The 23,849-nt window shown below is 42.0% G+C and overlaps 1 protein-coding gene across 1 annotated transcript in view; it reads left to right on the top strand.

The window, feature by feature from the left end:
- The first annotated feature begins 15,455 nt into the window (after positions 1-15,455).
- LOC309568103 (uncharacterized protein) overlaps positions 15,456-23,849 on the top strand; it is a 111,509-nt gene continuing 103,115 nt past the window's right edge. Inside the window, exon 1 of the mRNA XM_082273699.1 lies at positions 15,456-16,481. Within this exon, the coding sequence (XP_082129825.1) occupies positions 15,791-16,481 (691 nt within the window). The 5' untranslated portion in view covers positions 15,456-15,790. The remainder of the gene's footprint in view (positions 16,482-23,849) is intronic.

Below are 23,849 nucleotides of genomic sequence, written 5' to 3'. Positions count from 1 at the left end.
CAAGGGGGCTCTATTGGTAGGGGACCCTGGCCAGCTCTAAGGGGTAAAGGGATCTATGGGGGGACCTGTCTGCGCTAAGGGGGGGGGCTGAACTAAATGGGGATCTATGGGGGACTTGCCCTGGCCTGCACTAAAGGGGATCTATGGGGGACCTGCCCTTTCCTGCACTAAAGGGGGATCTATGGGAGACCTGCCCTTGCCTGCACTTAAGGGGGATCTATGGGAGACCTGCCCTGGCCTGCACTAAAGGGGGATCTATGGGGGACCTACCCTTGCCTGCTCTAAAGGGGGAATCTATGGGGACCCTGCCCTGCTGTAAAGGGGGATCTAAAATATTTTAAACACTTACCACAAGCAGTCATTATATAAATGGTATTTTAAACTTATTTGTACTTGTAGAACTGGGCCGGAGTGAAGTCAGAGTTTTTTGATGGTTTTAATTTGAAATGTACCTTGGTGTCCTTCACTAAGGTCTGTACTTTGGAAAATGTCCGCCACAGCCTTGGTCCGTGCCTATCCCTGGCCGGGCTGATGCTGAGCTGAGCCCAGCGCCTCTCACTACGGCTGGCTCAGCAGCAGCATCCAGCGTAGCTGCGTAGCTCAGGAGGGGTGGACCATCAGGTGACTCACTGTGACTGAAGGGGGTGGAGCTAGAGGCCAGGGACCCCCTGCTTGTTGTCGGGAAGAAGCGGGAAGGAACAGTCGCCGGCGCCGCACCGCAGAGTGAGACAACAATACCATGACGAGCCAAGGCCTGCTGCAACAAGGTAAGGAAAGGGCAGCACAATTTACAAAAACAAACACAACACCGTGTCACTGCTGGGATTTGTGGTTCTGGCCTCCGGCAGAGCAGTGTTCTGGTCAGACTGGTCTGGAACTTCTGGCTTAGCAAAAGGCAGGCAGGCAGGCCGCAGGCGTAAAAAACAGAAAACAGCTACACACTCTGTCACTGCTAAAAAACATATGCCATGCCAGTTTGCTTGTTACACGTGATGTGACAGCCAGGTGCACATTTTCAACTTGAAAATGTGCACCTGGCTGTCCATCATATGTAACAAGCAAACTGGCATGCCGCATGGCACATGTTTTCTAGTAGCAGTGACAGTGTGTGTGTGTAGCTGTTTTCAAAACAGCTACACACTGTCACTGCTAGAACATGTGCCATGTAAGAAAAGGGCACAAAAACAAGCACAACACCGCTGGGATTTGTGGTTCTGGCCTCTGGCCTCTGGCAGAGCATTGTTCACTTATGGCTTAGCAGTAGGGATGATCGAACGGTTCGGGTCCACCATCGGTTCGGCCCGAACATTGGGTGTTCGAGGTTTGGCCGAATTTAGAACTTTTTGCCCAAAAAGTTCGGAATTCGGCAACCAGAACCGCCCAAAATGCAATGCTTAAGGAAATGGGCTTTAAAAGCCCGTGATTGGACCAGAACCATTAGCAAAAGCCAATTGAGGGGGCAGGAGAATGCTAGGAATGTGATTGGAGTGACTAGGGGGTCCCTAGACCAATCATTAGTGAATACGCCCCCCAGTATATAAGATCGCCCCCGCCATATTCCTAGCATTGTTATACTGGACATGGAAGAGAGTGGAAGCAGTTCTGTTAATTTTACTTTAAAAGTGTCATTTAGCTATTTATTAGTGTGAGGAAAGGGATATCTAGTGTAGTTAGAGTGCTCCTTTACACTTAAGTTAGTTTCTGTAGGGAAAGTGTTAAGTGTAAGGGGACCGTAGTGTAGTGTAGGGTTAACTGGCAGTGACTGCTATGGCAGGGTGACAAAACCCTTCCATAGCAGGGTGACCGCTATAGAGAAAAGATAATTTTTCTGAATAGCTTCGGCACACCCCTATGGCTTCTCACCAGCCAAGCATTTTTTATGCTGCAGGGGCTGCCACTGCCAGTGCTTTTTTGAGGACATGTTTGATGTCAGACATGACATCTGAACATGTGTATAGGGGGTATATATAGACATATATGTCTGAATATATACCCCTAGACATATATAGGTGTGATAGTAGCAGACATAAATGCTTGCGCTAATGAAATCATTTGCAGTAATATATTTCTGCTACTATCACACCTATATATGTCTAGGGGTATATATTCAGACATATATGTGTATATATACCCCCTATACACATGTTCAGATGTTTTGCCTGCCTCAAAAGAACCCAAAAAAATGCCAAAAAAACGCTAGCGTAAAAAAAAAAAATGCCCAAGTGTGTTTTTGCTGGCATTTTTTGGGGGGTTTTGGAGGCAGGCAAAACATCTGAACATGTGTATAGGGGGTATATATAGACATATATGTCTGAATATATACCCCTAGACATATATAGGTGTGATAGTAGCAGAAATAAATGCTTGCGCTAATGAAATCATTTACAGTAATATATTTCTGCTACTATCACACCTATATATGTCTAGGGGTATATATTCAGACATATATGTGTATATATACCCCCTATACACATGTTCAGATGTTTTGCCTGCCTCAAAAGAACCCAAAAAAATGCCAAAAAAACGCTAGCGTCAAAAGAAAAATGCCCAGGTGTGTTTTTGCTGGCATTTTTTGGGGGGTTTTGGAGGCAGGCAAAACATCTGAACTTGTGCACAGTACCACTATACACAAGTTCAGATGTTTTTCCTGACTGCAAAGATCCCAAAAAAATGCCTTCTATTAAACCGGCAAGGTGTTACAGGAGTGGAGCCAACCCCCTGTCAGAAAGTTTTCTAATACAAACAATCCTTTTTTTTCTGGTTCTGGACATGCTACAGAGGTGAAACTTCACTGGTACACCTTTTAGACCCCCCAGACACAAAATCACACAAAAAAAGTTCTTAAAAATTGTCATTTTTGATTAAAAAAAGCCAATTATTGAAAAAATTAAAAAAAAAAGAGATATTTCTTGATTTTTACTTTGGATTTCAGATCTGGGGGGTCTAAAAAGTGTACATGTGAAATTTCAGCTCTGTAGCATGTCCAGAACCAGAAAAAAAAAGATCGTTTGTATTAGAAAACTTTCTGACAGGGGGTTTGCTTCGCTCCTGTAACACCTTGCTGGTTTAATAGAAGGCATTTTTTTGGGATCTTTGCAGTCAGGAAAAACATCTGAACTTGTGTATAGTGGTACTGTGCACAAGTTCTGATGTTTTGCCTGCCTCCAAAAACCCCCAAAAAATGCCAGCAAAAACACACCTGGGCATTTTTTTTTTTGACGCTAGCGTTTTTTTGGCATTTTATGGTGTTCTTTTGAGGCAGGCAAAACATCTGAACTTGTGTATCATGGTATATATACACACATACATATATTTATATACACACCTAGACATATATAGGTGTGATAGTAGCAGAAATATATTACTGTAAATCATTTCATTAGCGCAAGCATATATTTCTGCTACTATCACACCTATATATGTCTAGGTGTGTATATAAATATATGGATGTGTGTATATAAAAATCAAAAAATCTCTCTTTTTTTTTTTAATTTTTTCAATAATTGGCTTTTTTTTATCAAAAATTACAATTATTTTTTTTTTATTTATCTCTTTATTTTGTTTTCAAGGGAAATCATTACATGCACATTATATTACAAAGGATAAGGTTGGTTATCTAACAAATCATCATATACTTTAGACTTTTCTTGTCTCAGAGGACTATTCTACTCCTCTGTAAATTTCAATCTACACATTTACTATCACTTAACCAATATTATCCCTGGGGCAAGGCAATATCAAGTTAGCAAGTCTCCTTTTTACTCCTATCCATTTTATTCTTACCTTCCTTCTTTATATTCTTATCTCAGTTGTCACTTAAATCCTAAATCCTTCTTCACCATATCTTCCCTTTCCCTCCTTTTCCCCTAGCCCCCCTTCCACCCTCCCCCCACCACCCACTCCTCCCCCCCCCCACCTCTCTCATTCCTACCACTCCACACTCAACCCCATTCTCCCCCTCCAACATACTCAACCATCGTTCCCAGCAAAAAAAAAAGGGGGAAAAGGGATGGGAACTCCCCCCCTTTCCCTCTTCCCCCCCTCCTCCAAGTCTATCATATAATTTCCTCATTCTGAGGTGGAGGCCTTAACATTTGCCTCCCCTCCTCTGAGCCCATAAACAAGTTCCAATTTCTCCATATCATCTTATATTGATCCTGTTTATGTTGTGCCGAGAGCACAAGATCTTCCATTTTATTGATATATTCTAGCTTTCTAACCCAATCAGATACCGACGGGGCTTTTCTTTTTCTCCATAATAGTGGTATACACGCTCTTGCAGCGTTCATCATGTGAGGCAATACTGTTTTTTCATATTTCCTTACTGGCCACTCAGATATCTGCAATAGACAGAAAGCCGCATCTTCCTCAATTTTATACCCTGTTACTTTGTGAACTATTTGTCCTGTCTCTATCCAATATTTTTTTATCTCCGGGCAGGTCCAAAATATGTGAAATAATGTGCCTTCTCCCTCTTCACACCTCCAACACCTGTCCGATTCCTGCGTGTACCATTTATGTAACTTGTCTGGTGTATTGTACCACCTAGTTAGGATCTTGTAATTTATTTCTTGAATTTTAGTACATTTTGTTGGTCTAAATATTGCCCTAAACATTCTCTGTCTTTGGATCTCCGTTATTTCTATGTTTAGTTCTTGTTTCCACTTTTCCAGCCATCCTAATCTTGGTTGATTTACAGGTGTATTCAGCATTTTATATAGGATAGATAGGGGTCTTTCTATTCCTCCTGTTTTCTCACATAACTTTTCAAAAAATGTTAAGGGCCTCTCAAATTTTTCCGGGGCTGGTAGAGATTCAAAAAAATGTCTGAGTTGAAAAGCTTCCCATAGGTAAAGACCATATGGTCCTTCCTCCTCTATTAACTTAGATATTGGGGGCCACCTCCGCTGATTTATGTATGATTTGACACCATCCTGTCCTGTTTCCCTTATTTTTTTAAAATGTTGACTGTTTAGTCCGGGTACAAACTCCGGGTTCCCCAAAATCGGATACAGTGGGGATTCTGCTGTGGTAAGACATTGTCTCAAGGACTGTTGGTAACCTATTTTTAGCGTATTTCCTATTAAAGGATGTGTCCTCAGGGTTTTAGGGAGTATCTTATAACACCAAATCGCCCTTTTTAACGCTACCGATGTCTGCGCTTGCTTTATTTGGACCCATCTTTTTGAGTCTACCTGCTGCCACCAATCTAATATTCGGTTCAAATGAATAGCGTGGTAATATCTGCGAAGGTCAGGCACTGCTAACCCCCCCATATTTTTTGGTAATGACAGACTGTTACGGGCTATACGCGTTTTTTTACCGGCCCAAATATATCTACCAAACAATCCATTTGTTATTTTGAAGAAACTATTCGGTATTTTAATTGGAATAGCCCTCATTATATATAGGTATTTTGGTAGGATGTTCATTTTTATTAAATTTGCTCTACCAAACCAAGATTGAAGGCCACCTTTCCATTGCTCCAATATTCTTTTTGTTTCTTCCATCAGGGGGATTAAGTTTAGTTCATATAACTGGGCCAAATCTGCAGTTATATAAGTTCCTAGATATTTTACGGCCTTATCTACCCATGCGAATTTAAAATTGCTCTTTAATCTAGCCTTTTTTACTTCTGCTATTCCTATACCTAGCACTTCAGACTTCCCATAGTTTATTTTGAAATTTGATAATTCACCATACTGTTTGAATTCTTCCAGAAGTACCGGAGTAGAGATTTCTGGTTTTGTTAATGTGAACAATAAATCGTCCGCATATGCTGCAGTCTTGTATTGTTCTTTCCCTACCGTGATGCCTTTTATATCTGGGTTTAGTCAAATCTTATTCAGGAATGGTTCTAGTATTAATGCAAAGAGCAGGGGGGATAGTGGGCACCCCTGCCTTGTACCATTTTTAATACTAAAAGGTTCTGATAATATTCCATTTGCCTTTACCCTTGCTGTTGGATTAGAGTATACTCTAGCTATCCTTTCCTGCATCACTTCCCCTACTCCTATGTACCTGAGCACCGACTGAATAAAGGTCCACTCGACTCTGTCAAAAGCCTTTTCTGCGTGGGTGCTCAGTATAACACACGGGATACCTGATTTGGTAGCTATATGTATCAGATTTAGAACTCTAGTGGTACTATCTCTGGCTTCTCTCGATGCCATGAATCCCACCTGGTCAAGATGTATTATTTTTGCCATTACCTTTGCCAATCTGGTTGCTAGGATTTTTGTATAGATTTTTAGATCCGTATTTAGGAGTGAGATAGGCCTATAGCTGCCGCAATTCGCTGGGTCTTTTCCCTCTTTTAGTATCAATGTTAGATATGCTCTTGATAGTGCCCCCTCTACTCCTCTCTACTCCTCTCTGATTGAACAGTCTTTCCATGTATGGTCCCAAAATGGGGGCCAATACATGGAAGTACTGTGGTGTCAATCCATCTGGGCCTGGTGCCTTACCCTTTTTCACCTTCTTTATAGTCTGTTCTATTTCCTCCCTCGAAATATGACTCTCTAAATCTTCTCTCTCTTCTTCTGTAAGTTTTGGTAACCCGGATTGAGCTAAGTACTCTTCCCTTTCCTTTTGCGTTTTGCCTATTTCTGGTAGATTATAGAGCCTTGCATAGAAGTTCTTAAATTCTTCCGTTATTTGTTCTGGTATTACCTTTTTAATTCCTTCTGGCGAAACGATCTGTGGGATATATGATCTTATTTTTTGACTCTGGATAGATCTTGCCAAGGTCTTCCCACACTTGTTCCCTGATTCATAAGCTGTCTTCCTTGATATTTGTATCGCGGCCTTCGCTCTTTGTAATATGTCTAGTATTTGTTTTCTTACTATGCTCAGCTCCCCTAGTGTTGTGTTTGCCTTTTTTTTTATGTTCTGTTTCTAATACTTTAAGTTTGTCCAATAGTATTTGCAGTTGTTTATTCCTTTCCCTATTTATTCTCGCACCATGCTTAATTAATATTCCTCTTATTACTGTCTTGTGTGCTTCCCACAGTAAGCCAATGGCGCACCCTGGTTGGTCATTGTTTTTAAAATAGCCCTTAAGCTCCCTCTGCACTTCCGTTTTTACTTCCTCTATCTGAATCAGGCTTTCATTAAGTTTCCAGAATTTTTGTTTTCTGGAATCAGCTGAGGAGGCACTATATATCATAGTAATCATTGCGTGGTCTGACCATGAAATGCTATCTATGTCTGTATATCTGACCGCCAGAAGGTAGGCATGGGGTACCAAAAAAAAATCCAATCTCGAGTAGCTTCCATGTGGGTGTGAATAAAATGTAAATTCCTTTTCAGTTGGATGCTGAAGTCGCCACACATCTATCAATTGCTCCTTATGTAACGTCCTCATCATCCGCCTACCTATCCTCTCGGAGGGCACCATTTTAGTTCTGGATGCTTCCATCGTGGGGGACAGTGGCATATTAAAGTCCCCGCCCAATATCAGTTGTCCCTGAGAGAAGTCTCTAAGCGTATTTAATGTTTTAGTTATAAACTTGTCCTGTTGTTTATTGGGAGCATAGAGGGTTGCTATCGTCATCCGGGTTTCCCCCAGTTTCCCTTTTAAGAAGAGAAATCTCCCATTATCATCACATAGTTTTTCCTCTAGCTGCCATGGTATTTTGCTGTCAATTAATATCGATACCCCTCTAGACTTCGACTGTGTATATGTTGCATGATATATAAATGGGTAAGCATTATTTTGCAGATATGGTAGTCTGTCCGTTTTAAAATGCGTTTCTTGTATAAGCGCTATATTTGCTTTCACACGTTTGAGCTCTGCTAGTAATATCCTTCTTTTTTCCGGTGTAATTAAACCTTTTACATTTATGGAGACTATTTTTATATTTTCCATAATGGGGCTAAGCTAGATTGCCTGATTACCTCGGGCAGATATTGGGTGGAACAGGGGGGGAGAGTCCCCAGAAAAAAAAAAAAAAAAAGAAAACCAACTCACCCACTCACTCTTCACCACCCTAATCTCACACCCTCACTCAATCAATTGAACACACTTTCTTCCCTCTCTCTTTCACTCCTTTCCCTTTCCCTATGGAACCCACCCCTCCAGGGGGAGTTCAATACCCACCCTGGTTGGGTTCCACAGGTCGGATTTTGAATCCTTCTAACACACGGTGTTTTACCGCCACTAGTGTGTTCTTAATTTCCTAGGGGTAAGTGCACGGGGCAGTCACGAACTTCCTCGCTCCTCCCTCCCTTCCCTATTTAGATGCTTTACATTCCCTATTTCCTAATACCTTCCCCCCCCCCCCCAAGGGGGAAGAGAACCACAACCACATTCCATATACCAATCAATTATCTTAAATAGATCTCAATTCCTACTCTTTCCCTCCCCCTCCCCCCAGGTCTCCCATTGGGATCCCTAGCTAATTCCCTGGTAATCTTCCCAGCCAATTTGGGACCTCTATAGGTGGGACTTCTAAGAAATCAAAAAGGGCTATTCTATTTTGAAAGTTACTTTTAAATGTTACTGCGAATGGGAAACCCCATCTATACGTGCATCCTTTACTTTTAGCTAATTCCAAAATAGGTTTCAATACAGCTCTTCTCTGTAAAGTCCCTTTAGAGACTCTCTCAGGATCTTTTCCTTCTGGGAGTAGTAATGCAGTTTACATATTACATCTCTAGGTCTCTCTTGGTCTTTCTTCCTTGGGCCTGGTATTCTGTGTATCCTATCCAGTTCTATTTTGCCCAGGTAGTTCACCCCTAGGATGTTTTTAAAAAGCATATCGACTGACTCCTCCAGCTGTGGGCTCTTTAATGATTCTGTTAACCCTCGTATTCTCAAATTATTACGGCAACTTCGATTTTCCATGTCTTCCACCTGTAACTGTAACTTAGCATCTCTGTCACCCTGTTGTTCTGTCCTCTTCTCCAGAGCTAACAGCCGTTCTTTTATTGAAGCTATTTCTACGTCTTCCTCTCGTAGTCTGGTAGACAATACCTTAATCTCATTTTTAATAAGTTGGATCTCTTTTTTGTGTGTCTCCTCAACTCGCCCTACTAACTGTTCCATGTCAGCCTTGGTTGGAAGGGAGCATATCATTGCCTTAAATTCAGCCATTTGTGCGGCCCATTGGGCATTCAAAGTGGGTATGCTCCCTTCTCTCTGTATTTTCAGGTTAGTCCCCTCATCCCTTTCTTGTAAGGGAGACGCAGCCCTAGAGTCTGTCATGCCACTTGAGTCCCACTCTGTCTGTGTCTCTCCTGCCTCCGCCATTACTACTATTGGTGTCTGATTAGTAGATAGAAATTTTCTTATTTCTCCTTCCGATTTTCCTGAGTTTTTTACCGCATTCTTTTTAACCTTCCTCTTTTTTGTGAGGGTCATACTAGCTTTTTTCCTCTTTCCTTTTTTTTTTTTTCCTTTCTTCCCTTCCTTCCCTTCTCGCTTCTTTTTAATCTTAATTTATAGGATGCCGGACCATTGGCGTAATGTTTATAGGGCTATAAATCTTGCTCCACTCTTTGCGATGTCTGCCACATCCCTCCAATTCATGCTTCAGCTGTATATTCTTCACCCGTCTATTCCATACCCCCTGAGTTAAATCAGATGACAATAGGTAATTGATAGTAGGGAGTCCAAGGAGGTTTTATCCCCTCTTCCCGCTGATCTCACCAGCAAAAAATGGGTAGATATAAACAGTTCATCAAATGACACAGCGATTACCTTCTCCCATTAAATGTTCTCTCTTTAATAGCCGGTTGTGCTACTTTGGTCATCCTCCTCCCCTCTCGCTCCCAACTCCACCGGGGCCACACTTTCCAGCTGGATAGCGGTGCGGTTCTGTCACTTCAACACCGCCGATTCCCACGGCACGGAGCAACCAGCTATACGAGCAGATGGACAGGGAATCGAGGCGCTCCGCCGCCTCCGCAGCGTCCCGCCGTACAGATCCCCTGCCTTCCTCCTTGCTGTCTGCGAGTGCGGTCTCTAGCCGGCAGCGCCTCCCGCCTTCAGAGCCAGTCCTGCCCCCTACCTCGTGGGAGTCTCGGGAGGGAAGGTACTTCCTGGGGCAGCCGGGTCACCATGGATACCGGCCCCCTCTCCGTGCACTAAGAAGCCGCTTAGCGATCATCCAGTAGAGCTAGAGAGCGGATCAGTATGGTTCACCGCTCACCTCTCCTCCCAGCTATCCGAACCCTTGGTCCTCCTTCGGGTAGGTTTCCCAGGCTTGCGGGAAGGGAGTTCTCTTGCGAGACTCACGGAGCGCACCAGCTCATGACTGCTTCCGGTCACGCCCCTGACCCAATCTCAATATGAAAAAAAAAAAAATGACAATTTTTAAGAACTTTTTTTGTGTGATTTTGTGTCTGGGGGGTCTAAAAGGTGTACCTGTGAAGTTTCAGCTCTGTAGCATGTACAGAACCAGAAAAAAAAAAAAAGGATTGTTTGTATTAGAAAACTTTCTGACAGGGGGTTGGCTCCGCTCCTGTAACACCTTGCCGGTTTAATAGAAGGCATTTTTTTGGGATCTTTGCAGTCAGGAAAAACATCTGAACTTGTGTATAGTGGTACTGTGCACAAGTTCTGATGTTTTGCCTGCCTCCAAAAACCCCCAAAAAATGCCAGCAAAAACACACCTGGGCATTTTTTTTTTTTTTACGCTAGCGTTTTTTTTGGCATTTTTTGGGGTTCTTTTGAGGCAGGCAAAACATCTGAACTTGTGTATAGTGGTGTATATACACACATCCATATATTTATATACACACCTAGACATATATAGGTGTGATAGTAGCAGAAATATATGCTTGCGCTAATGAAATCATTTACAGTAATATATTTCTGCTACTATCACACCTATATATGTCTAGGTGTGTATATAAATATATGTATGTGTGTATATATACCACTATACACAAGTTCAGATGTTTTGCCTGCCTCAAAAGAACCCCAAAAAATGCCAAAAAAAACGCTAGCGTCACAAAAAAAATGCCCAGGTGTGTTTTTGCTGGCATTTTTTGGGGGTTTTTGGAGGCAGGCAAAACATCAGAACTTGTGCACAGTACCACTATACACAAGTTCAGATGTTTTTCCTGACTGCAAAGATCCCAAAAAAATGCCTTCTATTAAACCGGCAAGGTGTTACAGGAGCGAAGCAAACCCCCTGTCAGAAAGTTTTCTAATACAAACAATCTTTTTTTTTTCTGGTTCTGGACATGCTACAGAGCTGAAACTTTACATGTACACTTTTTAGACCCCCCAGATCTGAAATCCAAAGTAAAAATCAAAAAATCTCTTTTTTTTTTTTAATTTTTTCAATAATTGGCTTTTTTATCAAAAATGACAATTTTTAAGAACTTTTTTGAGTGATTTTGTGTCTGGGGGGTCTAAAAGGTGTACCTGTGAAGTTTCAGCTCTGTAGCATGTCCAGAACCAGAAAAAAAGATCATATAGGTGTTAAAGTTAAAGGAGGGTCCCGACCCACATCCCTGTTCTACTGAAAAATTATCTTTTTTTTTTCATGGTTCTGGACATGCTACGGAGCTGAAACTTCACATGCACACCTTTTAGACCCCCCCCCCCCCCAGATACTAAATCCAAAGTAAAAATCAAAAAATCTCTCTTTTTTTTTTTTTTTACATTTTTTCAATAATTGGCTTTTTTATCAAAAATGACAATTTTTAAGAACTTTTTTTTGTGTGATTAATAGTTAATGGGGCATGACCCAGAACCCTAGGCACTTTTTAGGGGCATTTATTGGGTTTTAGGGCTTCAAAATTGTGTTTTTTGATTACCGAAGTTCGGGTCCCATTGATTTCAATGGGGTTCTGAAATCCGAACCAAACTTTTGGAAAATTCGGGTGTTCTGGTCGAACTGAACTTTTCAAAAGTTCGATCATCCTTACTTAGCAGCAGGCAAGCAGGCTGCAGGCGTAAAAAAACAGAAAACAGCTACACACTGTCACTGCTAGAAAACATGTGCCATGCCAGTTTACTTTTTACATGTGATGTGACAGCCAGGTGCACATTTTCAACTTGAAAATGTGCACCTGACTGTCACATAACATGTAACAAGCAAACTGGCATGCTGCATGGCAAATGTTTTCTCGCAGTGACAGTGTGTAGCTGTTTTCAAAGCAGCTACACACTGTCACTGCTAGAAAACATGTGCCATATAAGGAAAGGGCACAAAAACAAACACAACACTGCTGGGATTTGTGGTTCTGGCCTCCGTTCGTTCATTAAAAATTTTGCACCTTATGTATTGCATTCATTCTATCATTTATTATCATACATGTATATAGTTTCAAATGATTAATAAAATACAATGACTGAGGTGAGGTGTGATAGTGCAGGAATTGGGGCTGATCTGAGGTGTGAAGGTGCAGGAATTGGGGTGATATGAGGTGTGATAGTGCAGGAATTGGGGTGATCTGAGGTGTGATAGTGCAGGAATTGGGCTGATCTGAGGTGTGATAGTGCAGGAATTTGGCTGATCTAAGGTGTGATAGTGCAGGAATTGGGGTGATCTGAGGTGTGAAGGTGCAGGAATTGGGGTGATCTGAGGTGGGAAGGTGCAGGAATTTGGCTGATCTGAGGTGTGATAGTGCAGGAATTGGGGTGATCTGAGGTGTGATAGTGCAGGAATTTGGCTGATCTGAGGTGTGATAGTGCAGGAATTCGGGTGGTCTGATGTGTGAAGGTGCAGGAATTGGGGCTAATCTGAGGTGTGAAGGTGCAGGAATTGGGGCTGATCTTAGGTGTGAAGGTGCAGGAATTGAGGTGATCTGAGGTATGAAGGTGCAGGAATTGGGGTGATCTGAGGTGTGAAGGTGCAGGAATTGGGGTGATCTGAGGTGTGAAGGTGCAGGAATTGGGGCTGATCTGAGGTGTGAAGGTGCAGGAATTGGGGCTGATCTGAGGTGTGAAGGTGCAGGAATTGGGGCTGATCTTAGGTGTGAAGGTGCAGGAATTGAGGTGATCTGAGGTGTGAAGGTGCAGGAATTGGGGTGATCTGAGGTGTGAAGGTGCAGGATTTGGGGCTGATCTGAGGTGTGATAGTGCAGGAATTGGGACTGATCTGAGGTGTGATAGTGCAGGAATTGGGGTGATCTGAGGTGTGATAGTGCAGGAATTGGGGTGATCTGATGTGTGAAGGTGCAGGAATTGGGGCTGATCTGAGGTGTGAAGGTGCAGGAATTGGGACTGATCTGAGGTGCAATAGTGCAGGAATTGGGACTGATCTGAGGTGTGATAGTGCAGGAATTGGGGTGATCTGAGGTGTGATAGTGCAGGAATTGGGGTGATCTGAGGTGTGAAGGTGCAGGAATTGGGGTGATCTGAGGTGTGAAGGTGCAGGAATTGGGACTGATCTGAGGTGTGATAGTGCAGGAATTGGGGTGATCTGAGGTGTGATAGTGCAGGAATTGGGGTGATCTGATGTGTGAAAGTGCATGAATCGGGGGGTGATCTGATGTGTGATAGTGCAGGAATTGGGACTGATCTGAGGTGTGAAGGTGCAGGAATTGGGACTGATCTGAGGTGTGATAGTGCAGGAATTGGGGTGATCTGAGGTGTGATAGTGCAGGAATTGGGGCTGATCTGAGGTGTGATAGTGCAGGAATTGGGGTGATCTGAGGTGTGATAGTGCAGGAATTGGGGAGATCTGATGTGTGAAGGTACAGGAATTGGGGTGATCTGATGTGAGAAGGTGCAGGAATTGGGGTGATCTGAGGTGTGATAGTGCAGGAATTGGGGTGATCTGAGGTGTGAAGGTGCAGTAATTGGGGTCAGCCATAGTCAGTGTGGGGAAGGCTGCAGGAGTCCTCCCTATACTCTTCTCTAGGATGATGTTGGGGAGAGGGATCAGGACTTTCCCATCACTCCCAGTCCTGGGAGATCCCAACAGGTCACCACAGGCTGGAAGACATCCTGGAAGATCCCAACAGGTCACCACAGGCTGAGAGAGAGGGGTTGATCACAGGGTATTATTCCTGGTAGGCAGAGGAGAGCCCATGTGAAATGGCAGCAAATCCCTGAGCCAGGCATCCTACATTTTTCTCCTCCTATCCTGGGTCACCCGGATAGGAACCCCCTAAGATCCATGTCAGCAGTGTCAATGTCAGATGAGGAGGACTGATGGAGTGGGCACCAGGTAGGAAGCAGAGAAGATCGTCCACTGTGTACACAGCGCAGCCCTTCCTTCCTCTGCCGTCCTTGGATCTCAGCATGACATTAAAGCGTAAGCTCACTGGACACCCTCCCCTTTCCCCCCTGTTCCAATGTCCTGGGATCCCCCGCTCTCAGGATTCTGCTTCAAAAGTCTGAGAATTTAAAAACCCCACGGCATCACCTACATCTGTAACTCTAAGCAGAAGAGGCATTCTGATTAGTCAGCACCATCACATGGATGGCATTGGCCAATCAGATTCCATCTAGCCAATCCTGTCCTCATACGGATGGCCCCCTCAGCGCTGGTGACACACACCACAACCAGTAGTTAGGACATGCGGCCCGGGGGACGGGTGTCACCCCTCTGACGGGTGTCACCCGGGTGCGCTCCGCACCCCCCACACCCCATAGCAACACTACTGCTGGTGCTACACTAAAAGTTAAGCGCAAGCCAGCAGGGACTATTTTGTTCGGGAGCAGGCTGTTTTTTCTCATGCGGGGAGCTTTTTTGGCACCCCCCTGCAAAGTGCCGCCCTAGGCCTAAGCCTAGTTGGCCTAGGCCAAGATACAGCGTTGAGTCTAAGGATGTGAATGTGTCTGGCTTTCAAATAAATAAGTTCTCATGTGATCTAGGTTCCCTTAAATTTAGTTACTATAGTCATTTTGGTTTTTATTTATGACAGGAAAGAGCTTATTTTTTTTTTTTTGTAACTCAAAATAATAATGTGATTTAATAATCCTGAAATGTGTGCTACAGAAGTGTGAATTTTAATGAGCCTACTTTAAGGTACATGTAAGTGTCAGCCAGCATACTGGAAGATTGTTGTTCTTATTCAAATTTACTATTTACCAAGTTTACTTTGCTTTGTGAGATTGTATTGAAATTATAGTGATGTCCCCAAATTATCAGTAAACTTGTGTAACTAACTAAATAATTAAGCTCTTTAAATCTCTTGCTTGTTCTATATTACAAATATATACACACTTATACAGAGAAAGAGACAGAAAATCATAAGGGTATGACATCAAGTAGAAAGGTTTACAATGTTTAGGCATTATTAGCTACTAATTTATTATATAGAGGAGATTGAAAGGGGTGGTCACAATCAGGATGTTCTTGTCACAATGAAAAGTCCTAGTAGAGACTGATAAGACCTAAGAATAGCTGTCCAATTGAGGTGTCTCTGAGTTACTAGCAAGTTTTCTCAGGGCTGTCTTCTGTGACCTTTTGCACCGTGTGGATCACAAATATGGTCATGAAGGGATATGTGCCATCATCTCTTTCTATATTAGCGGCATTGAAGAGCTGAAAAAAAGTTCCTTCCTCTGCAGCTATTGGTTCAGAGGCAGAAAGTGTATTTTGTACATCTGCTGCTATCAATCAACCAGCCTTGTGCACAGGTCTCTTTTCACAGAGCATTTTTCTTCTTCAGCGTTGCTGTTCTTGACTGACTTCTAGCCCGTCATCTCCCACCCAAGAAATCTTTTTGTTGGATTATTTTACTGTGAACTGGTTCTTCAAGCTCGGAATTGAGCTGGTTGCTACTTTTCTTCATCTTGTGATCTAGAGAGTCGAGTCAGAAGACACAGCTAGTCTGTTGCTGGACAGATCGAAGACTTCACTACTCTTTTTGTACCAGGATGGCCTCACAAAAAGTGTGGCTGTTGTGCCTTCTGGTCACAGTTATTTGCTCGTTCCAGGCAAATTTATTGCCTGGGGTACATGGACAGGCGCAAGCTGTAAACCAAGATCAAGATGATGATGATGATGACGATAATGATCACGTAGCCCATGATGGAGATGACAAAGATGACGATGATGATGATGATGACGACGACGAAGATGATGATGACGATGATGACGACGACGACGATGATGATGATAAAAATGATGATGATGATGATGATGAGGATGATGATGATGATGATGATGATGATGATGACGACGACGACGATAAAGATGATGATGACGACGACGATGATAAAGATGATGATGACGATGACGACGATGATGATGACGACGATGATGATGATGATGACGACGATGATGATGATGACGACGATGATGACGACAAGGATGGTGATGATGATGATGATGATGATGATGATGATGATGATGATGATGACGACGACGACGATGATGATGACGACGATGATGACGACGACGACGACGATGATGACGACGATGATCAAATTGTAAAAAAACATGATGATGGCGACGACGATGATGATGACGACGATGACGACGATGATGATGATGATGATGATGACGATGATGATGATGACCAAGCAAAAAAACAGGAAGATGACGATGATGATAATGATGATGAAGGTAACTAAGACTAAAGTATTTCATACTTTGCACAAACCAAACACTAGGGATCATCTCTCAAATATAATTGCGCATTCTAGTAGAAAAATAGCTTCAATATTTTTCTACATTCAAAAAAAAACAAAACAAAAGAAATCGTACAGTGAAGTGTTAATTGTGTACAAGCAGCATTAGCTCACAGGCTTTATTTAACCTATGGCTGCTGGCATGAACGGATACCTAAAATGAGTTTGCATTGAGCCTTTGCTGCTGTGTGCTGTGTCCTTTCCTGCTTTCATTAATTGCAAACTTTCCCTGGGACATTGAATTGGACTGGACTGAATTTCTGAATTACTGGAAGGAACTTGACTGAGTCCTGGTCACAAAGTTGGGATCCCACAAATAACTTTAATATTCTATTTCTGGGTTACAATAATTTTATGAAAAAAGTAATCTGAAAATAAGGTTCAGATAGAATCAGTAAATCAATTTAAATATATCTGATTCACCATCTCCCTTCTAAGTTGTGCTATCAAAGTGCTTTAACTGTAAAAATATGGTTTTATTGGCATTTTTCAGATACCTTGGTCTGGTCTTAGGTTCTTGGCTCTTTAATGATAACTAGAAAGGTCATTGGGTATTCAACTCTTGAAGAGAAGATGTTCAACCTGGTGCAGTTTGTAATGCTAGTTGTATGGTTACCCCAAGTAATTTATTTTACTGCTCTAGTTGTCTGGAGTAATATTTCATATACTTACATCTTTTGTGTATTAATGATTATAATGTTTTCCAAATCTGTTCTCTGTTTTAAAGACAGAATATTATCAGGCAAGAAATAATGCATGAATGCCATTTGTTTTGCCCCTTTATGGCTGATTCCCCAAAATTCTGAGAATTTTACCCTCGCTTTCTGTCCAGCAGAAACACCATGATGTTTTGCCCCTTTATGGCTGATTCCCCAAAATTCTGAGAATTTTACCCTCGACTTTCTGTCCGGCAGACAACAGTTCCACTAGACTGGAAGTGAGGGAATATCTGCACCAAAATAGCTTTAGAACAATGAATTTAAAGGGCAAGTGCAAGAAAATAAATTCTATGTGCAAAAGGGATACTCCAATATTATATGACAAGCATGTAGCCAGTGAAAGTCCTTAATATATTTAAAAAAGTGCTTTCGTACCAAAGTGCAGGTAATTTCTTAGTTTCTCATGCAGTGCTCAGTGGTCTACTCCCCACATGTGCTTACCCTTACCAGATGATGTGGACCCCTTAGCAGTATAGCATGTGGGTCTATCAAACTTGTTCTGGTAAGGGCAGAATGGATCACTTCCTATATGTCCTTACAAGACCATGACTCATAAATATAAGAGAGAGGATCCAAATAATGAAATACCTAATTTTTATTAAAAAAGGCTTTAACAGAAGTGCACTTATTGTAAAAATCGATTCACAGTATACAGATTCCATAAGCATAGGAGGCTAAGTCCAGTCTAAGTCGTTTCAGCTAGTCCAGACACTGGCATGGTGTCCGCACTCTGCGTGCGTTCCACATCTAGCCCGACGTGACGTCGCTGAGGAACCAGAATCTGCGTCAACGCTTTTCATCCCTCCCACTTTTTGTCTTTTTTTTTATATATATTAAGGACTTTCACTGGCTATATGCTTGTCATATAATATTAGAGTATCACTTTCACATAGAATTTATTTTCTCGTTGCACTTTAAATTCATTGTCCCAAAGCTATTGTGGATATAAGTTTATTATTTGTTGCACTTAAGCATATTTTGTTGTTCACTAGTATTGGCACGTTGGTTGCACAATTAATGACAGAAAGGTTTTGCTATTGATATTGTGCTTGTGCTGTGGTTAATAGATTTAAAGTTTCTGTTATGACTCTGGGTTAAAGGAAATGTCCCCAAAGGAAAAAAAAAAAAATAGAGGTTTTTACCACTCCCTACTCTATCCAAAACCAACGCTAACATTTGGCTATATATAGATTTTAGATGTGTGTGAGTCTTTTTTTAGCTCCCATCAGCATGAAAGTAACTGCTTATTGACTGTTTCTCATTCTGCAACATGCTAATTTCATTGTTTTGCAAATTAAGCAAATATAACAAGTAGTAAAGATACTCAATGTTACATGTTACAATTAAAAGTCCTCATTAGTGTCAATGCCTTTATAACCAATCCATTCAATGTATACAACATGAAGGACTTTGCACTACATCAGGGATGTCAAACTCAATTTCATTGCGGGCCGCATCAGCATTATGGTTGCCCTCAAAGGGCCAGTTGTATCTGTAAGGGCTCTTTCACACGGGCGTTCCTTTTTTTTCCTCCGATCAGTTAATTTATTTATTTTTTTAACGGACACGGATGACACATTGGAATGTCCGTTACGTATGTCCGTTTATCATCCCATCCGTTTGCGGATGATAAACGGACATAATGTATGTCTATGTAAATACGGATGTCAATGGATGACACCACTGACATCCGTTTTTGCATCCGTTCCGTTTTTTTAAATGGAAGAAAAAATAGGGTTCTCTTCCATTCAAAAAAACGGAACTGAACGCAACGGACGCAAAACCGATGTCAGCGGATGGTCATCCTCTGACATCCGTATTTACATAGACATGCATTGTGTCCGTTTTTCATCCGCAAACGGATGGGATGAAAAACGGACATACGGAACGCCCGTGTGAAAGAGGCCTAAGACTGTATAAATGTATCTACTGCAATTCTGAAAAGGAGGGTCGTACACCGCTAGTGTCATCCACAAGAAACTTTACTAAAGACTGCTCAGAGAGAATATAGTTCTGCCATGGTGTTCTGTCTGAAGTCTCCAATAAAGTTTCTTGTGGATTATACCAGTGGTGTGTGACCCTCCTTTTCAACTGGCATGGAATCAGAGTATTCTCATAATACTTATAAGCAGATGTCCAGAGCACCCCAACTCCCCCCCCCCTACATCAAATGTCAAGAGGCCCCCCCACCATCAGAAGTCAAGAGTCATCCACCCTTACATCACAGTGCACCCCCTTAATTTGTGCTGCTGCCAGGGAGAAGCTGGAGGCTAAGCTTCAGGAGAGGTGCAAGGGCCACATGAAATGGCCTGGAGGGCCACATTCGGCCCCGGACCTTGTGTTTGACACATGTGCACTACATAGTGGTTAAGAAATCTAAAGGGCATTGAACAGAGATTGAACAATCAGATTGAAAGAACTTAGTACTCCTAGGTTTCTTTGTGAAGGGAGGAAACATCCACTGTTACAGGTCCCCAAGGACCCAAATTGCTGCATTATATGGAAAGGCATCATTACAGGATGGCAGGACTTAAATTACAGCCAGGCAACTGGTACCAACATCCCTGTTGGTACCATTTGCCTGGCTGTAATTCTGACCTACTGGTTTAAATGCAGTGTAAGTGGCTGACCGGGAACAAGTATATAGATCAGGAAAGTTGTAGAAAATTACAATGTACTTTTTGCATACTTGTTCCAGGTGAGTGGCTCAAAGTACTGAAGCAAGAGGCTTGACAACCAGTCAACTAGCATTTTAAAAAGGTGTGATCAGCATTGGCAGCCTCCATGTTTCTTTTATTACGGTCTATGTGCACAGATCTTTATATGTTTCAAATTGGTTTTGCATTTCCTTAGAAGTCTATGGATATGCAAAAATTCCCTTGAAGCAGGTCAAATGCAGGTCCAAATGAGGTCTACTGCAGGTCCAACGCCCTATAAATGGATTCTGAATCTAAGACGCATCTTAAACTGATGTCAAACCAATGCTGTTCACAATCTCAGAGCCTTGCAACACATGATTTCCTACCGTGTATATGGGTTTAAAGAATTTATGAATGCACAGAATAAGGAATCAATACTTTTTATAATTTATTGCTATTCTAGTGCCTTGTAAAATATAATGTGGTGCCTCAATTTCAAACCAAATGTATTATTTGGAATGGCTAATAATTTAGTGATGGTATTTTTCTGTATGTATTTTCTGTTTTGTACTTTACATGATACAACACTGTAAACCTAATACTTTTCATTAATGCTCACACCTAAGCGGAGCAGTGACAGTCTTCTGGATAACTTTGGGATATATGATAGCTCTGATATGCATATTATTTGAGTTTATTCAACCAAACGCATCACTTAGATAAAACAGAATATTGTTCCAAGACCTGCCATAATCTTTCTTTCCTGATACCTAAACCTGGCAGCATACAAGTGGTAATAGCTTTGTCTTCTATCCACTTTAAGTACAATTTATAACGGTAAAGGAAACTCCCTAGGCAAGCACCCTTATGCTGGCCCTATACTGACAGATTTTAAGGATTCTGTATTCTGATAGCCGCAAATGGATGCAACTGATGTTTGGCCAATAATTTTCTGTTCAATCAAAGGATATTGGGCAGGGGCAAACCGGACTACCCATGAATTGAGTTTTTTTCCAGTTCAGGAGCTGTCCAAAATTTGCACAGTGTATGGCCAGCTTTATTCTTATACCAGACACAATATGCTGCTATATTTAGGAACCAGGATAGGAAAATGGGGCTAGATATTTAAACAATTTTCTGTTTATCTGTGGCCAACATGGCAATACACATCTGATAAATTACTAGCCATAGAATAGGAAATGATACTTAAACTTTTATTGAGTTGGTGCTTGTGTTACAGTTTTATTTATAGCTATTCCTGCTCCTGTGAGTAGGTAGAGGGCAGAGCTATTACCACATGTTTACTGCCATGTTGGCTAACATCTATACATTCTATGGAATTCATAGATTTTGGGTTTGGCAATCATGCAACCAACATAATTTACTATATTTAAACAATTTAAAGAGTTATAGATTGACCTATAAAGTGACAGAAAGCTGTGATTAAAGTAGATGTAAACCCAAGCACTAAAACCTTATATAAGCTTCAACATAGTAAAGTAATTTCAAAAGGTGTTATCAATCCTTTTTAGCTCTGCAACTTTCCTTAAAATAGCACCTGGTGATCCTGCCATGAAGGTTGTTGTTCAGGCACTTTTTGTTGGCAACGCTATGTCACTGCCTACCATTTGTACCCCTATGTTGCCACACGGTCACTTGTTCCCCTGGTGGAGACTACAAGCCATGCTGCAACACATTATACAAGCATGGTTTACCATTGCAAAGATGTGAAAGTGCCAGTGGAGCAAGTGCATGTAGTCAGGAAGTGGCTAAATAAGGCTGCAGTAGATCATCAACACTGAGATGGAAAAAAAGATGAAAAAAGGTGAAAATGTGTATTTTATGGAGGAATAATAAAAACAGTACACAGAGCTGTAGAAAACCAAATGTCATCCAGTTAGGGTTTAGATCTATTATAATCATACTTATTTATGGTATTGCAATATTGTGCTCCTATATAGTTTACCTCCAGTTTTCAATTATTGCCAATTTTTAACCATGCAGCAGGGTGACCACACTGTACCTGTAGCCAAACCCTTGAGCTCTGTTAATGCTGAAGTTTAGTAAAATATTTTTTAACAGAACCAGGGACAGTACTTAAAGTAAATGAAACGTGTCCCTTATGCTAGCCAACTATGCCCACCCTTTCCGCCCCCATTCTTAAAACCTGTAGTATTATTTCCTGCAATGAAAAGTGCTCTGTGAATGGAGGAGGTAGATTCCTATTCAACCGCCTATCCTCCATTTATAGAGCACTTTTCATTGCAAGAAGTGTTAGTACAGCAACCACCAGCACAAGGGACACTTTTTAGTCATTTAGTGCCGTCCCTGGTGCCGATTTAAATAAAGAAATCCCTAAATGTAAGCTTTAAGTCAGAGCACATTTGGTGGCCATACCTGAAATGCTGGCTGGCTTTCAGGAGTTGTTAGCCATCAAGTCACCCTTTAGGTTAGGCCAACATGGGAATTTTAGTGGCCTGCCACTAAATCTCTAAAATGAATCACTAAAAAGTAGTGATTGATCACTAAACATAGTAAGTCTTCTTTGATGTAAGTTGCAAAAGAAGTATGCTTATCCAACTTGGGCTGGCCATAGTTGGAAATAAAATGTGGCCAGTTCAACAGTTCAATTAGTTGAACTTGTGACTTTTTTCAACAAGACTAACTATGTAACTGTGTAACAGGAGTGGGTCAAATTTCGATCAGTCTATGGTCAGGCTTCAGTCATTGTCATTAATCGACTTCAGTACAAACAACCTATCAAGCTTTTATCTGTGCAATTACTGGCGGTGGCTAGGAAACCTCCTGCTGTCAGAATACAATAGAGCTGTGGGAGAGATTCTCCCATCAACACTGACTGTGTTAATGGGGAACTCAAGCAATTTTCTTTCTTACAACCCATGGCTACAGGAAAGAAAATTGTATAATGTATGGCTTGCTTTAGCCATTAACACCTAAACGAAAGGAATTCATAGATTTCGCCATCCACGCTAAACAGCATGGATGGGGGAATCTCCCCTGACGGCTATTGGATTCTGATTACTGTTGCTTCTGTAGCTGTCTGAATATCCGAACAGTGCCTGTGCTTGATTGGATGTAATCACTGTTCAACCGATAATTTTCCTTTAAGTTTCAGATCAAAGTTTGTCAAGCTGGGTGGTGCTGACAGCGGTGTATGGGCAGCATTATTTGCACAGAGCTCACACTGTGTGCAACTCATCACTTCTGTATGAAGCTGCATGTAGCTTACATCATAGGAAACCATTTGTTTTTATTTATTTATCACATGAAACGTAGCCAGTGTGGTAAATTTGAGCTCCACTTAGGATCAGGGCAGCCATCAGAAATTTTGGGGCCCCTTACAAAGCTTTAGGCCTGGGCCCCCCCAGAGCTGACCACCAACATTCTCTACGGCCTGCTCACTGGCCGTCCTACCGAATCTACTCACTGACCATCTCGTTGAGTCCCATACTATTTCCCCCTCCTCCTTACCATGTCCTCCTCCTCCTTCAGTCCCATCTCCCAATCTCATGTCCTTCTCTCACAATCTCATCTCCCCCATCCCATGTTCTCCTCCTCCTCTATTCCATGTCCTCCTCCTCCATCCTATGTTGTCTTCCTTCACCGGTCCCATCTCTTTAACTGCATGTCCTCTTCCTGCTCTTCATCTAGTCCCATCTCCCCATCTTATGTCCTCGTCTTACAATCTAATCTCCCCTATCCCATGTCCTCCTCTTACAATCTCATCTCCCTCATCCCATGTCCTTCTCTTACAATCTCATCTCCCAATCTCATGACCCTCTCTTACAATCTCATCTCCCCCATCCCTTGTCCTTCTCTTATAATCTCATCTTCCTCATCCCATGTCCACCTCCTACAACCTAATCTCCCCCATCCCATGTCCTCCTCCTACAATCACATCTCCCCCATCCCATGCCCTCCTCT

Source organism: Pelophylax lessonae, assembly GCF_965119305.1.
Source record: "Pelophylax lessonae genome assembly, chromosome: 12".
NCBI lineage: Eukaryota > Metazoa > Chordata > Amphibia > Anura > Ranidae > Pelophylax > Pelophylax lessonae.
Note: the sequence above shows the minus strand (reverse complement) of the source record. Positions and strands in the feature narration are given on the sequence as shown.